This window comes from Leptodactylus fuscus, chromosome 11 (genome assembly GCF_031893055.1).
Source record: "Leptodactylus fuscus isolate aLepFus1 chromosome 11, aLepFus1.hap2, whole genome shotgun sequence".
Classification (NCBI taxonomy): domain Eukaryota; kingdom Metazoa; phylum Chordata; class Amphibia; order Anura; family Leptodactylidae; genus Leptodactylus; species Leptodactylus fuscus.
In genome coordinates this window covers 7,610,557-7,625,569 of record NC_134275.1, presented here as the reverse complement: position 1 = coordinate 7,625,569, position 15,013 = coordinate 7,610,557, and the positions used below count along the sequence as shown (strand labels likewise).

General features: G+C 42.8%; 1 protein-coding gene across 1 annotated transcript in view; it reads right to left on the bottom strand.

The window, feature by feature from the left end:
• The window catches only part of ARHGEF9 (Cdc42 guanine nucleotide exchange factor 9), a 197,952-nt gene that overhangs the window by 167,076 nt on the left and 15,863 nt on the right, over positions 1-15,013 (bottom strand). The window contains exon 2 of the mRNA XM_075260245.1: positions 3,821-5,458. Within this exon, the coding sequence (XP_075116346.1) occupies positions 3,821-5,395 (1,575 nt within the window). The 5' untranslated portion in view covers positions 5,396-5,458. The remainder of the gene's footprint in view (positions 1-3,820; positions 5,459-15,013) is intronic.

Below are 15,013 nucleotides of genomic sequence, written 5' to 3'. Positions count from 1 at the left end.
GCAAACCCTCTGCTTGTGCTCTGACTCCATGGGACACATTCTGTGCCACCTCCATGTTATAGGCCGGTCTTAATCACTAATCAATTAGATGCAACATAATTATCAATATTTATGACATATCCATATGATACACGTCCGAAACAGAATATTCTTCTTTTATGTAAACAGCTCGATACAACAATGCAACTTCTTTTTTCTCTCATAACTAACTTTAAAGCGAAATGCTCGTGCCCTTGACTCTGCAAAGAACAGGACGATAGAAGATTAAATGTCAAACATTAGACATAACAGAATACTGGGGCCTGGGATGAGATAACGCTCTAAGGCCGGACTCGTGGCCAAACTAGTAGCATTGCAGGGTCCTCCTAAAATTCTGTCTGCCTACAGCTGCCGCTATGAGGATTTAGGAGTCTGCTACATACTGCTTAGATATGTATAGCAATAATAAAACCGTCTGCAGAAAGGTCCTGTATTGGCGGCTGCAGGCGGACGCAGCGTTATCCTCTATCTCTATGGGTAGACAAAAACATTGGCTCTCTGTAGCAGAAAAAAACTGAGCTCCAACTATATTACGGAAATATTGGAAATGAATCAACACTAGGGATTGGAAAAGATCGGATTCCGATCCAGTAAATTTCGCGATCGGAATTCCGATCCCGATCTTTTCCAGCAGGATCGAGGTCGAAGTTATCTCAAGATCGGCTCAACCCTAAAAGTGACACTTCCCATAGAAAAGCATTGAATAGGGTTGAGGATTGGGATTGGAAAAGATCGCATTCCGATCGGTGATCGAGCAAATTTCACGATCGGGATCGAGATCGGCTGGAAAATGATCAGATTTTAAAATCGATCTTGAAATCTCAAGATCGGCTCAACACAGAATGTTGGCCCAAAAGGAGTGGATTGAGCAGAAGGTAGAAGTATAAGACCTTCCTATATAGTTTCCATTACTTTTGTAACCATTCTTGTCTTTGGCTCAAAAAACTGCAACAAAAAAAGCTGCGTTTCTGCAACGTGGGGCCTCAGCCTAAAAGTATTCGAGTCTATGGAGTGTAGGGGAAATCAGGGAACCCAGAGGAAACAGACACCTAGGGAGACTGTACAGACTAGATTATAGACAGAACTTGTGAGTCCTGTATACTCCTGAGTTCTGTGTATTCATGAGTTAAACTCAATCTCTGCCCAGCTGCCTTACTGACATGTTCCTTTCACTGCGGCTGGTCTTGTGCAGTATGAGGTCTCAGCCTAGGATATGCACTAAAATAAATCCTTGTCAATAAATCCAGATGAGCAGAGACTGAGTTTATAATGGCTCATGGATCCACTAGAACAGGGGTAGGGAACCTTCGGCTCTCCAGCTGCTGTGAAACTACAACTCCCAGCATGCTCCATTCACTTCCATGGGAGTTCCAAGAACAGCAGAGCAAGTATGCATGCTGGGAGTTTGCAACAGCTGGAAAGCCAAGGTTCCCTACCCCTGCACTAGAGCTATGAGCGCGCTCAGTTTCTAGCTGGACTCGCACATCTATTCTGATATGGATTGTCAAGGAGCGTGCATGCACCTTATCTGGTAAGGAATTACTTAATAATATACGCAGTTGTCCAAGTCTATCCTGTAACCCGCAGCCCTCATTAATATAATAAATGCAACCTGCCCGAGCGTTCATTGTGTATTCCTGGAAACCAATTCTCGCAGGTAATTTATGCGAGTTCGGGGACAAGCCGTCCTAATGGAGGGGAAGGAATCCAAGTAGCAAATATGGAGCCGATGGTAAATTAATACATATATCTCTGGAATGAAACATACAACACGTGTGTTGGTCAAATGATCACAAACCTATAACTATCTGGAGAGTCTGGACCATTCTAGAGACTGCCCCGGGACACCTCCATCTTGTGCTTCTCCTACTTGTCCCATGAATGTTACTTTAAGGTCTTCCTATTCCTCCTTTAATTCCATTTTACTTGATTCCATTGTTAATGTCGCTGTAATGAATTGTGATCACGTTCTTTATCCTAATTCCTAATCGACTCTGCTCTACATTCAGGTAACGGCGTGATACGTTTCCTTAATATCTCACAATGTTTAAGCGTTCTGAAGTGACAGTCTCGTCACTCGCTGCTAATCTAAAATGACTCAAATTCAACAGAAATCAAATATATTCACAAAGGAAAGATTGTCCTATCTAGCTAATGAAATCTGAATGATTTGCATTGTGAATGTGCGTCCTGATCTTTATTTATAGACTATTGCTATCCCTATCTACAGAAGGTGATGGATTATAAGAATTGGAGGAACAGTCCGTTTTTAGATTATTTTAAACTGGATAGAAGATTCTACGTTTGCAAACTCACAATTCTATAGAAGACATTGTATAGGAGTGCTTTCCTGCAGAAACAATGCCAAACTTTGTCCTGGGTATTGCTCAATTTTATTAATGGCGATGTACCAAGAGATGATGTTATTGCAGGGGATAACCTCATAAACGGTGGGGTCCAACCACAGGGACACCGACGATCCCAAGGCTCCAGTTCTCTTGATAGAGTGGCAGACCTAGTATATGTACGTCTAGTATGGGCTCCATTCATTCTCTATGGGAGAGCGGGAAGTAGCCAAGTACACGGCCATCGCTGGCACTGCCAAGGAGTGTGAATGGTCAGGACTGAAGATGAAAAGCTCCGTTCTCAGGATCCGTGCGGGTTCTAATGCTATTCTATAAATAGGGAATGACTTTGTGCAACCACTTTAAAGTAGATTTAGATCTGTTTTTAGCAGAAAGCCGCTATATTACACCATGTCCTCTCTCCCCCATTACTATGTACATGGCATACTCATATGACATAACAAAAGAGGACACATTATTGCATTTACTAGGACAGCGACTCATTGGACAGAACAGATCAGAAAATGCCATTCTGTTACTCCTATTCTCGCAGTGTCTAGACTGGTGTCATTGTATTGTCGACCCCGAACAACGCAGGGAACGTGAAACAACAGCGGATGTGACATGAAGAACATGAAGAATGGTTTTACCAGAATGCAATACGAGAAGCCTTTCGGATATCCCTTGTGTAGTAGTTGAGGAGAATTGTCTAATTTTTGTTATATTTTATTGCATTGGTCATGATTGAGTATTTATGGCATAGGTCAACCTTTACCATTCATACCATGTTCCTTTAAGTCTGAGTTTATCTGCTACTTGGAAAACTGCAAAAATTTTGCTGCATTGGTCATCCTATAACAAAACTAAGAAACTTGCCCGGGTTCTATAGATACAGATCGGAAAAGCAAATATCTGTAAATTTGCAAAAAGATTCCATGTAACCAAATCGTCCCTGATCTTGAGTCTTGGAGATGTTACATAAAATATTAGGTAACAAAAATGCAAACACCAGTTGGCCACTGCTCTATAGGAAAAGGGATCAGAACTGTCCAGGAACTCAGGATATGGTGGAATGGAAGTGACGAAGGTTTGGCGCCTTCTTTTTTTTTTTAATAAACAGCCAGACGAACCCTTTCATAGTAATGTCCCTGGAGACCTAGAGCAGTAAAGGATTACATACTCCAATCTTGACTCCTTACTCTCCAGTCTTTGGGGTCCCGATGGCCAATGTTCCCTATACTCCACCAATGACATGCAGACTATAACAATCTCCAGCCTTCAGACTGCTCAGAATCCTAACTAAGCACCATAATTCTGGGGAGAATGAACGAATAACACAATTCCATTGCCTTACCCATACAATGGAGGACCAACCTGTCCTATAGTGCGCCATTACCCAGTACTGATGAAGAAGAAATAAGATAGATGATGCCTACCTCTACACAGGAGGAAGACGAGGATGATAGACTAATATGAGATTTGCTGCACTCAAACACATCCTCATCTTGTACGCTTGACTGAGTCATAAATGAGTTGTCAGCATTTCTATCATAACCCGTATGAAACTTGTAGTCATTCAGAGGTTCTTCTTGGGAATGGTCAGAGCAACCATCAGAGATGTTATTACATCCATCCGTACATTTATATTCCTCGGTCTGGGACGCTGAATACCCTGCGTCAGAATCTTTTGGCTCATCGTCCGTGTAGCAATCATTGTCTAGATGTACAGCGTTATCTGCTATCGGTGTAGGTCCATTTATTGGCTCACCAAGCTCTTCTTCTGTTGCATTATCCTCCACTGACACATTATCCTGGACATGAGTCTCCCACACACCTGAATCCGGAGACTGCAGAAGCTCGGAAGGAAAAGTCAAAGCGTTTTCATTTTCAATAATAAGAGGTTCCTTGACAGAAGAGTTTTGTAACCTCGGAGTCCTTGGAGTTGACTGAGACACTTGGTCATCTGATGCAGATGACCTAGTGGAACTTCTCCATTTTCTCGCTGCTTCTGCTACATTGCTGAAAAACTTAAACACCCCCCCAAAGTTCCTGGTTTTGCCACCACTACCCGTGTCCGACGTTTTGCCCATGTCAACACTGTCCTCAAATTTTTGCTCCGTCTCCGAAGAGGGAAGGTTATCCTTTGTGCATTCTATATTTTGGAAAGTGGTTCCTTGAAATTTATCCAGTGCTTTTGAATTGTCTTTTGTGGCTAGTGAAATCCCTTTGAGATAACTCCACATATAGGAGCTCCTGCCCCTCCGATGTTCTGGAGGAATCCGAAGTCCCCTCCTTTGAATTTCTCCTTCAGCAATGGTGGAGCTCTTAGTCCCGACCAATGGACGTCTACGATTGCTACTTACGCTCTCGTTTTCTATAGGTTCGGAATTCCCATTTATTCCAACCCCTATGTCTCGTAACCACTTGCTTTCAGTAGATATACATTCAGAAATGCTAATATTTAACTCGACATCTTCAAAAGAGGTGTCTAAGTCGTCGATGTAACCCGCATAGGAATGTCTATAAGGTCTTTGTCCGTCGGCATATTTCCTCGTTCTGAATAAAGCGCTTGGAATAGAAAGTTCTATGTTTTCTGTCGGTTGACTCTGGACCTTGGCTTTGGAGTTCCGGAGAACGGAACTTTTGGAAAACGTTGCAGATCTTAACCTTTTAAAAGATCTCACTTTGTCCATAAAAGATAACTTGGGTTTAGGTTCATTGATTTCAGTTGTAAGTATCATCGACTGAGGTCTCTTGGCACGTCCAGAGTTTGCCCTCCGCCTATTGACAAAACTCCAAATACGAGTCCCTTTCGCTTTCTTTTCATACCGGTGCGGTGAATCTTCTGTCTGAAGTTGTGTGGAAACGCCGCTCACTTCACAAGGGTCGAGTTCACAGATTGCCATGTCGTCTGAGCTGTTTTCCTTGGGAGCCGCCTGGAAGCTTTTGTTCATGTAGCCATTGAGGATCACATCGGAGTGGTTGTTTAGATTGCCATTTGTAACTTCCATTGCTTGGTCTCCTGCCCTTCACCACATCCCTCCTCCTTCCAGTACAAAGACAGCTGAAGAAAGCTGTGGAAGAAAAAATATAAACATTAAGAAGGTATATTAGGATAAATGTAGCGATTACGACAGATGGAATGTCAAGACGTAGAACATATCTCAATGTAACACTGAACCAAGAGAATAATCCGACAGAATACATGAGTTCAGTGGTAAAAGTGGAAGGGCATGGGGCTTAGCCGAGGCCATGGGGGCAGGGCACTGCTCACGAACATTAGCCCCATGTTTGTTCTGATAATGGGCAAACCCTTTAAGACATTAATGATGTACAATTCTTACACTTAATAAACATATCCACCAACTTAGTTACTCAACGTTCCACTGATAACTCAGCCTTTGCAAGTTGTATGGGCAAAATACCTTACAAGGAATTTTAAGGCCAGCTGAGTGGCTGAATTCTGCACATTATCAGCTTCACCGCAATGGACCCGGGTGCCGGAGATATCCATGCCATTGGTTTCAGCACTGATATCCCTTCACTGTCAGAAGGACGGGCCTTACTGCTCAGCATACTGTCAGAGGGGCGTTCCTCGAAGCCCAGCCATGACACTAAGCTGTAAGGCCCACCCCTTGACAGTGGATGGATATCGGTGAAAAAACGATATCTCCGCCACCCAGACACATACGGTCAAAGGTGACAATGCGACGAGTCAGGTATCTTTTGTGTTATGTAACACCAATGGTGTCCGAACACATGAAAGCTAATTCAATAGCGAATCTGTCATGAGAAGGCAAGACCTATTCATCAGAGATTTCAGAGTAAATACCGGTTTGGGGAGATCTGATAAGTGAAGAAAAAACTTTTCTGATATTTCACGATTTTCTTAGATTTGCCTGCACCATTGATTTATGCAATTTATTACAAAGTGACAATTTAAGGTTACAATTGGTATGTGAGAGGTCAGAGGTCAGAGTCATGTCTGCGACTACCCCAAACCATCCACTTGTCCGTAGAGAGTCTAATAAACATATTAGACACTGATACCAATGGATTGCTCAGGAATGATGCGTTTCCGATGCACTTTTTGACTGCGGCTCATTACATGGGCCTAAAGGATGCAAAGAATTGGAGTTAGTGGAGGTGGTGAAAGAGTCTCTTTACAATGCAATGGAAAGTTTCGGACTGCGGTATGCATATATCCACACCCTGGATGCTTCAGTGCATGTTCTGATTTATGCCGGCATCCTATCTTGACTGTAACATTGTAACTGAACATGAAAGTTTAGCACCGGTGACATGTCCTGGCAAAGACCATCCCATCGTGATGTTACCAGCAATGCTAAGATAAAACTGAAGCGTATCCGTCATCAGACAATATAACGAAGACCCCCATAGCCATGGAGTGCAGTATTCATCCATCCCGCATGGCTACAAGAACGGGCAGTGTCTGACGTAGGCGATGGGGGATCTCTCCATAGGACGTCTCTAGACTTGTAGAAGAATTTAAGACCAGACAAACAAGAATTCACAGCTATGTAACTGTACGGAAAGAGAACTCAGGGGGGTTTAGTGGCTGTAATATCAGTCATAACTCATAAGCAAAACTAATAAACCTACCGCAATCCTGCGCACATATATTGTCAGAAAAAGCAAAAGTAGGACGAGATGCAACCTATTACTGTCCATGGATCTGCAATGGAATAGGACGATGTAACCTCAGGTTCTATGGACAGAGACATGGGCCATCCGCATTTATAGCGGCTCACCAACCCATTATATTGTATGGCCTCGTACACATGAGTACGAATACTGAGATTCTATGTCATAAACCCTCTACTAGGTCATTAATAGAAAATATTAAAAAGAAGAGGACCTGCTATTGTCTCCAGTGGCGTCACATCTGAGTATAAGCCATTACTAGCCAACCTGTTTCTTATAAACTGATCCCACATAAACCAATAGTCTGACCCGACTGATCCATCATAAACCCATAGTCTGACCTGACCGATCCCTCATAAACCCATAGTCTGACCCGACCGATCCCTAATAAATCCATAGTCTGACCTGACCGATCCCTAATAAACCCATAGACTGACCCGACCGATCCTTCATAAACCCATAGTCTGACCCGACCGATCCTTCATAAACCCATAGTCTGACCTGACCGATCCCACATAAACCAATAGTCTGACCCGACTGATCCATCATAAACCCATAGTCTGACCTGACCGATCCCTCATAAACCCATAGTCTGACCTGACCGATCCCACATAAACCAATAGTCTGACCCGACTGATCCATCATAAACCCATAGTCTGACCTGACCGATCCCTCATAAACCCATAGTCTGACCCGACCGATCCCTAATAAATCCATAGTCTGACCTGACCGATCCCTAATAAACCCATAGACTGACCCGACCGATCCTTCATAAACCCATAGTCTGACCCGACCGATCCTTCATAAACCCATAGACTGACCCGACCGATCCTTCATAAACCCATAGTCTGACCCGACCAATTCCACATAATCTCATACTGATGTTGTGTTATAAGCTTTTTATCATTGAGGTCCTCCAAGAAAGCATCCATTAGGTCCATGGCCACCTTAATAGAGGGGCCAGAACCCCCGAATATCACCCCATTCCAGCAGATGATGAGTTCTTAGTTTTGGCAATATGCAAATTATCTGTTTGGAGCAACGAGGGCGTTTCCAGTTCTCCAAAAAGTTCAGGGGGTAATGCCCTCAATGCTCCAAAGAGCTCATCGGCTTATTTTCAAAAACAGCAATGGAGGCTCCGATTTACAAGGCGGAACGCCATTTATTTCAGGTGACCCTAATCTAACTCCAGTATAAACATGAAGGTTTGGTTCTGCTAAGCATACATATTTATTTCAATAGGTAGACATGTAATCAGCATCTTCAGAGATGTAATATCTTAGCCGCTGTTGGAATCCTACACTACGTGCTTGTTGGTGCAGCTGACATCTCCTATAAGAGATATGGATTGCGAGGGTCAGATAATTCTATTAATATCAGTGACTTCTATGGTTTGCAATCTGTAACTGCAATGATATCAATGTGCACCATTTACAGTCATACATATGATGTCATTTCAATCAGATATCAAGTATACAGCATATATAGACTTGCACAGACTTGTATTGTGTTTGATACTTTCTAACAAATCTAGAAAACCTCCGACCTTATCTGGTCCCAGTGGAGAACAAAGTCCGGAATCATTCTAGTTAGTTTGAGTTTAGCCATTGGATACTTTAGGCAACATTCTATCCTTCTACATTGTATGGTAGGAAGGGGTTAATGCGCTGGGAATCTGTCAGCCTCATGTAATAGTCAGCAATGTGCAGCTACAATGATGTGTGACAGCAGCCAGTGTTTGTACAGTGACCTTTTCATAGCTCTCTATTGGGCTTTAGTCAGTGACTTGCTTATCTAACAGGATCTGACTTCTGTAGAAGAATGGGTAAAATAACAAAAACCTCTCCCCGGTGGAGGCCTAAACCCCCGCTCCCCAAAAGAGGGCCTTCTATTAGAGTATAGTACTAACGTTAGATTACAGGTTATTTTATATCACAATCATCAGGTTGCTATAAAACACCATAGAAGAAAACCTTCTAACACGTTATCACATCTACAAAGATTAAGTCAGGATTCATCTAGGACCGGTTTTTGTAATAGGACGTCTGTGGTGCCTACCAGAGCAGCAGATTGCTTTTCTTCTTTTCAGTATGTTCATCACCAATATACTGAGAAATATACAACTAAGTCCTCGTTGGTGGAAAAAAAGCAACCTTGCTCTAGATCCACCTTTTGGAAAGCAACTCCTATACATCAATGCAGACTTCTCCTGAAAGCTAGAATCAAAGCCTGGGAATATAGCCAAGCCGGAACAACTCCTCTATATTCCCAGATTAGGCTTCCAGCCTTCAGAAAAATCAGGCATTGAGCCATAGGATGCTACCTTCTGAAAGGTGGCACTAGAGCAACGTGTTTTTTTTCTACCAAGAAAGACTTATTTGTATATTTACTTCCCAGGCTGTCACCGGTCACCTTCTCACAATAGCAACAAATTAGTTTGCTTTGTATTGATGGGTCATATGGGGATATCTTGTGCATTGTATAGTCTAGTGCTGAGACGTTGGAGGGTTAATAATAATATCGTATAGGGCGAGCCTGCAGTACAAGTCCCTGTATCATTACTATCTAAGATGCCCATCTAAAAGCCAAAACAAAGTTCAAGCCCCCCCCCCCCCAACCCCCCCAACATGTTTCACTACGATCTGTGGTGTCCTCAGGGGTATGGGGCTAATGATGACGTGCAAACGCACAATATATAACGTCTCATAAACACAGGGGGTGTATACAAATAGGGTTGAGCCGATCTTGAGATTTCAGGATCGATTTTAAAATCCGATTTCCGATCATTTTCCAGCCGATCGTGAAATTTGCTCGATCACTGATCGGGATCCAATGTTTTCCGATCAAAAAACGCTCAACCCTATATACAACACATCAAATATAATCGATGCAAGGAAATTGCAGATAAAAGAATTGACCACTCAAAAGTCCAACCCAAGCCACTTTTAGTATCTATAGAATCAGCCTCTAGCTTTGTTGTACCAGAAGATCCACTGATGTTGCGCGCGTTTCAGCAGCTTAGGTGGTCAAAATCGAATGTGTTATCTAAATGGTCAACAGCCAGGGTGAGCGCTGTCCCCGTAATCTTGGGCATTGTCCAATTGGGGCAGACTGGGCAGGAAGTCACCACTTGGATAAGAATCAAATTTGTATCAAAAACCTGGAGGGATCCAAGAGAAATGGGACAATACAGGGTTACAAAATCTGGTGCTGGAGAAGGATTGAGTAGACCATATAAGTACCAGACATGTCAGGGGTGGTGACAGCTCCTCCTTAGAGTGAAAACTTATCGACGGCCACTGAATAAATACTGTAAGTGTGCAGAACATTCCCTCTTTCTTTCAAGAAGCCTCATTATTTACAAGCTAAGGATGTCCTGGTAAAGGTTCTGCACATCCGTTTTTTTTTTTTCTTCCAAGACAGGAAGTAAATGTCCGGAAGGGAGAGAATAAAGAAACGTGCAAGAGACTAAAAGAGGGTCAGTTTAACCCCTTGTTAAAGAAACAACCTCCCAATGTCTCAGCCTTCCGTATACCAATGGCAGAGAAAGAGTTATACCCTATAGCGATGATGTCATTCAGTCCTCTGGTGTTCTACTCTACCGCGCTGGAAAAAACACACAACTTCCGTCCTTACAAACTCAAGAAGCTTGTTTCCCATGGCGGGCAGGAAACCGCCACTAATGGACTGGCTCCTCCGCTTTTTGGCATCAGGGCCAGCGCGTGTTATTAATTTCATTTGCAAAGAATTATAATTTCCCTTTATTCAATAAATATGACCTAATACAGCTCAGATTCGGGATCTCGCTGCAGCGCACTGGCCAAGCTGGGAAAACAGAAGAAGAAAGAAACAAAGTCAAAGAAGACCAGAAGTGGAATGTGATCTACTGGACCTCATGGAAACCTGCGCCATTCCCCGAGTGTAACGTTCTGCTTACAGTACTGGTCTCTTCATATTGGGAAGAAACTCCTTATGGCACCCTAAAGTTCCTGCCCCCATCTGTACCCCTCAAATTACCCCTCCTAGTAAAACCATTTTATTTTCTGCGCTGTTTTATTTAATTTATGAACTATTATAGGTTGACACATAATTACAATATGGCCGCCTGGTCTTAAAGCTATATTCTTATCTTTAATGTGTTTCAAGCTGTAGGTGCAGACAACATGTGGCTAGGGTTGAGCCGATCTTGAGATTAAAGGATCGTTTTTAAAATCTGATTTTCGTTCATTTTCCAGCCGATCCCAATCGTGAAATTTGCTCGATCGCCGATCGGGAACCGATCTTTCCTGATTGCTCAACCCGTTGTATGGCTTGTTTGTAGTCTGTAAGTATGGCGACGCATAGGTCTGTTTAGCAACTGTAGATATAAAATTTATATATATATATATATATATATATATATATATATATATATATATATATATAATCTAAGAAAAATATACCGTATATACTCGAGTATAAGCCAAATTTTTCAGCACGGATTTTGGGGTGGGTGGGTGGGTGGGTCTATGACCAGCCACAATATTAAAGGAGTTGTCCCATCACAAGGATCCTATCTATACTGCTTGTTCATGTGGATGTAAGACTTTTCCTAAATACATTGCTTCAGCAAAACTGCTTTGTTTGTCCACTATCTTACTTTATTCAATTCATTGTTGACACTGCCCTGACTTATCTGCTCATGAGTCAAGTGATGTATCTGCTGCTCTCAGGGGGGAGGGAGGAGGGGCTAAGTGCAGGGAGCGAGCCTGTGTATCTAGCTATTCCTGTGTCTACACCACGTGACCTCCCTGCTCTCAGATAGGGGAGAGGAGCTGCTTTCATTTCTGAACTCGTCTTCTGTTCTCCCAGTTATCAGGCTAGCTAATTCAATTGTGTTCATTATGGCAGAGACAGGCAGTCTCTGTATGTAACACAGAATGGAGTTGCTCCTGCCTGTACTTCATAGTCCAATATTGTGCATATAGTGTTGTTTGAGGACCTTTGATGACATCACAGGCCCTTCAGCCGCCCCATAGGATCACACTATGTGGTGAGCGGAGCTACACATTAATTTGGGGGTGGAGCTAAATGGCAGGTTGCATGTGAAACCCCGCCCACCAAATGACGCAAGAAACCAGGAAGAAAGAAGATTTTACAGCAGTGAAGACTGGTGAGTATGCGACGTGGGAATACCCCTTTAATGTATAGACTCTCCCTTAAAATAGTGGGGGGAAAAAAAGAAGCTTTAGAAAAAAAAATTGTAAATCCCTCCTTTCCCTAGAATACATACAAAAGTAGAAAATTACTGTGAAACACAAACACATTAGTTATCCATGTGTCTGACAGTGCCCGGGCTACTGAATATAGGGGATCTGCAGTGCTCCTGTTCTGTCGGGAAGGGGTTAATAGGAGAACTGCAGATCCCCTATAGTCAGCCAGGCTGAAGTCCAAGTGGGGGGAAACAAACCCAGTCCTCAAGCTCAGGGAAGGGGCAGACAGACAACCAAACACCCCCTCCCCTTTCCCAGCACCAGCACCTACTGCACCCAAAAACTCCCAACATTTTAATTTTTGAAGTTTTCCAGGAGCTGCTGCATTTCCCCCCCCCCTCGGCTTATACTCGAGTTAGTTTTTTGTGGTAAAATTAGGGGCCTCGGCTTATATTCGGGTCGGCTTATACTCGAGTATATACGGTAATTATAGGAAGAGTAACAAGCTAGTGACACTTGGTATTGGATTGTTAGAATAAATAAGAATAACGGTGCTTCTTATGGATCTATGACACAGCAGGATTCTTTTGATATCACAGGAGCCTATGTATGCCGCCCTTTCGAGTATATTTGGCAGCGTCACACTTCGGCGACTGGAGGTCGGTGGTAATGCAGCAGGTTAGTGTTGGATATACCAATAGGTGATAGTGAACGCACTCACTCGGGATGTAGTAGATAAGAAACTAATATTTTATTTAAGAGCGCGTTCACTATCACCTATTGGTATATCCAATACTAACAAGCTAGCGAGACTACAAGGGCAGTGCAGATTCAGATAACTACTGTAGGTCTGACTGTGACTTTATTTGGGGTTCTCTCTGCGGAGTGTTAGGATACAACCACATATCATTTAGTAAGAGATAATCATGTAGTTATATGTATAAGTATATCTGACATGGCACAACATCATGGAGTTATACAGTGATGGAGGAGGCCGCGTTCCCCAGCGTTTCCCTACGAGCCCACCTCTGCATATAACAGATCATGCAATGATATCAGTGTCCCAGCAACTAAGTTGTTTGTGTCGATGCCGGGCTCCTGAAATAGAATATGAGCTCACCTTTCTAGTCGGCGTTGGATATAATACTACAGATAACCTATAGAATTTTCTGTAATAAAACATCTGGAGGAATGCTCAGAACTGACAAACACCGCGGCCATTCTGCTCGGGGGACTATTAATAGACATCTATTCGGGTCTATTGTTCTCCGAGGTTAAGAGAATACCCTGGAGTTTTCCTTTTGTTTTACAATCCAGAGCCCGCAGTCCGTCCAACCTTTTAACCTTTATTTTTTCAATGCTCTCCTCTTCTCCCAATCTCTATTGTTCTTAAACCTTTGACATAAAGAACCAAAATTAGCTTCTTTGTATCGAAAAGTATAGAAAATACTTTATACATCAGTCGCCACTTCCTACAGCACAGCGTATACTAAACCTAATGCATCTTACTAGGGATACAGATATTTGCTATTCCACGTTACATATAGACACAATGATAGAGAAATAGGTTACTATGTTTAACCATTTAATAACCAAGCAGCTACATCAGTTGCACAGCGAGGGGCGGTAATAACTTTCGTGATTGCGGAGACAGAGATTATATTAGAGCAGCGATTCCCAACCGGGGTCTGGGTGACGCAACAATCTGGTGGGGAAATGGTCGCATGGATGCAACAGACACCTCTTCTACAACACGATTACAATGGATCACACCTGTATAGATGACATCACATTGCAACCACTACTGACAGTAGATGATGTCACAGCTTGTCTCCTCCCCCTCCCTGCACTGAGCATGCCTAGAAAACTCTCTCTTAGACGTCAATGAATCAGTTCCTGTCTATTGCTACGTATGGCCATGACTATGCTGTAAGCGTAAGACCAAATGCTGTTAACAGAATAGAGGAGACACTTGGGCCAAATGGTATAGCATCCATACATTAGGGCACCAACGCACCGTGCATGGACGTACCCAATTATGGTGCCATACAAGAAGTAATACAGCAATGTATATCAGCCCTAACAATGCGGAGGTGAAAAAAAGAAAGTATAAAAAGAGACGACTAACAAAGTATTAAAAAATTCAGTGCGCTAGCTTTATCTTTTGCATTATTACAGTAAACACGCTGATGAGCTCTAATTTATATTCTATTTTAGGGCAACTTCACATAATTAAGACACGCATTAGACCACGCGGCATGTAAAACGGCGGCGTGTACATTTTCCCCTATCAGTATGTCTTTACAGTATGGGAGGAAATCCATGAAAACACTGGGAGAACATACAAACTCCATGCAAATGTTGTCCTTGCCAGGATTCGAACCCAGGACTCCAGCGCTACAAGGCTGCAATTAGGATTTCTGCCCACCATAACCTTCCTGAACAGTGGTCAAATGAGGGTCAGACATTCTTCAAGGAAAAACAAAAAGGCTCTAATGCTTTGGATTCCCTTTGGTTGTTTGTATAATGATCACCTAAGTAACTAAGATAAGTCCAGCCATGATGGTTGCCAGATAGACCTTATTGTGGCAAGTAGTCAGCTGTCTGGTGGGATATCTGGACGCTATATAATCCCAGCTTTGCTCTCTTCATCTGACAGGAGACATGAGGTCAAGCAGATGAATTCACTTATGTATGATTTGTCCTTTTGTTGTTCCTGTCTGAGTGCAATGAGCTAGGAGTGCCGCACAGTCACATAATCGGACAACCCAA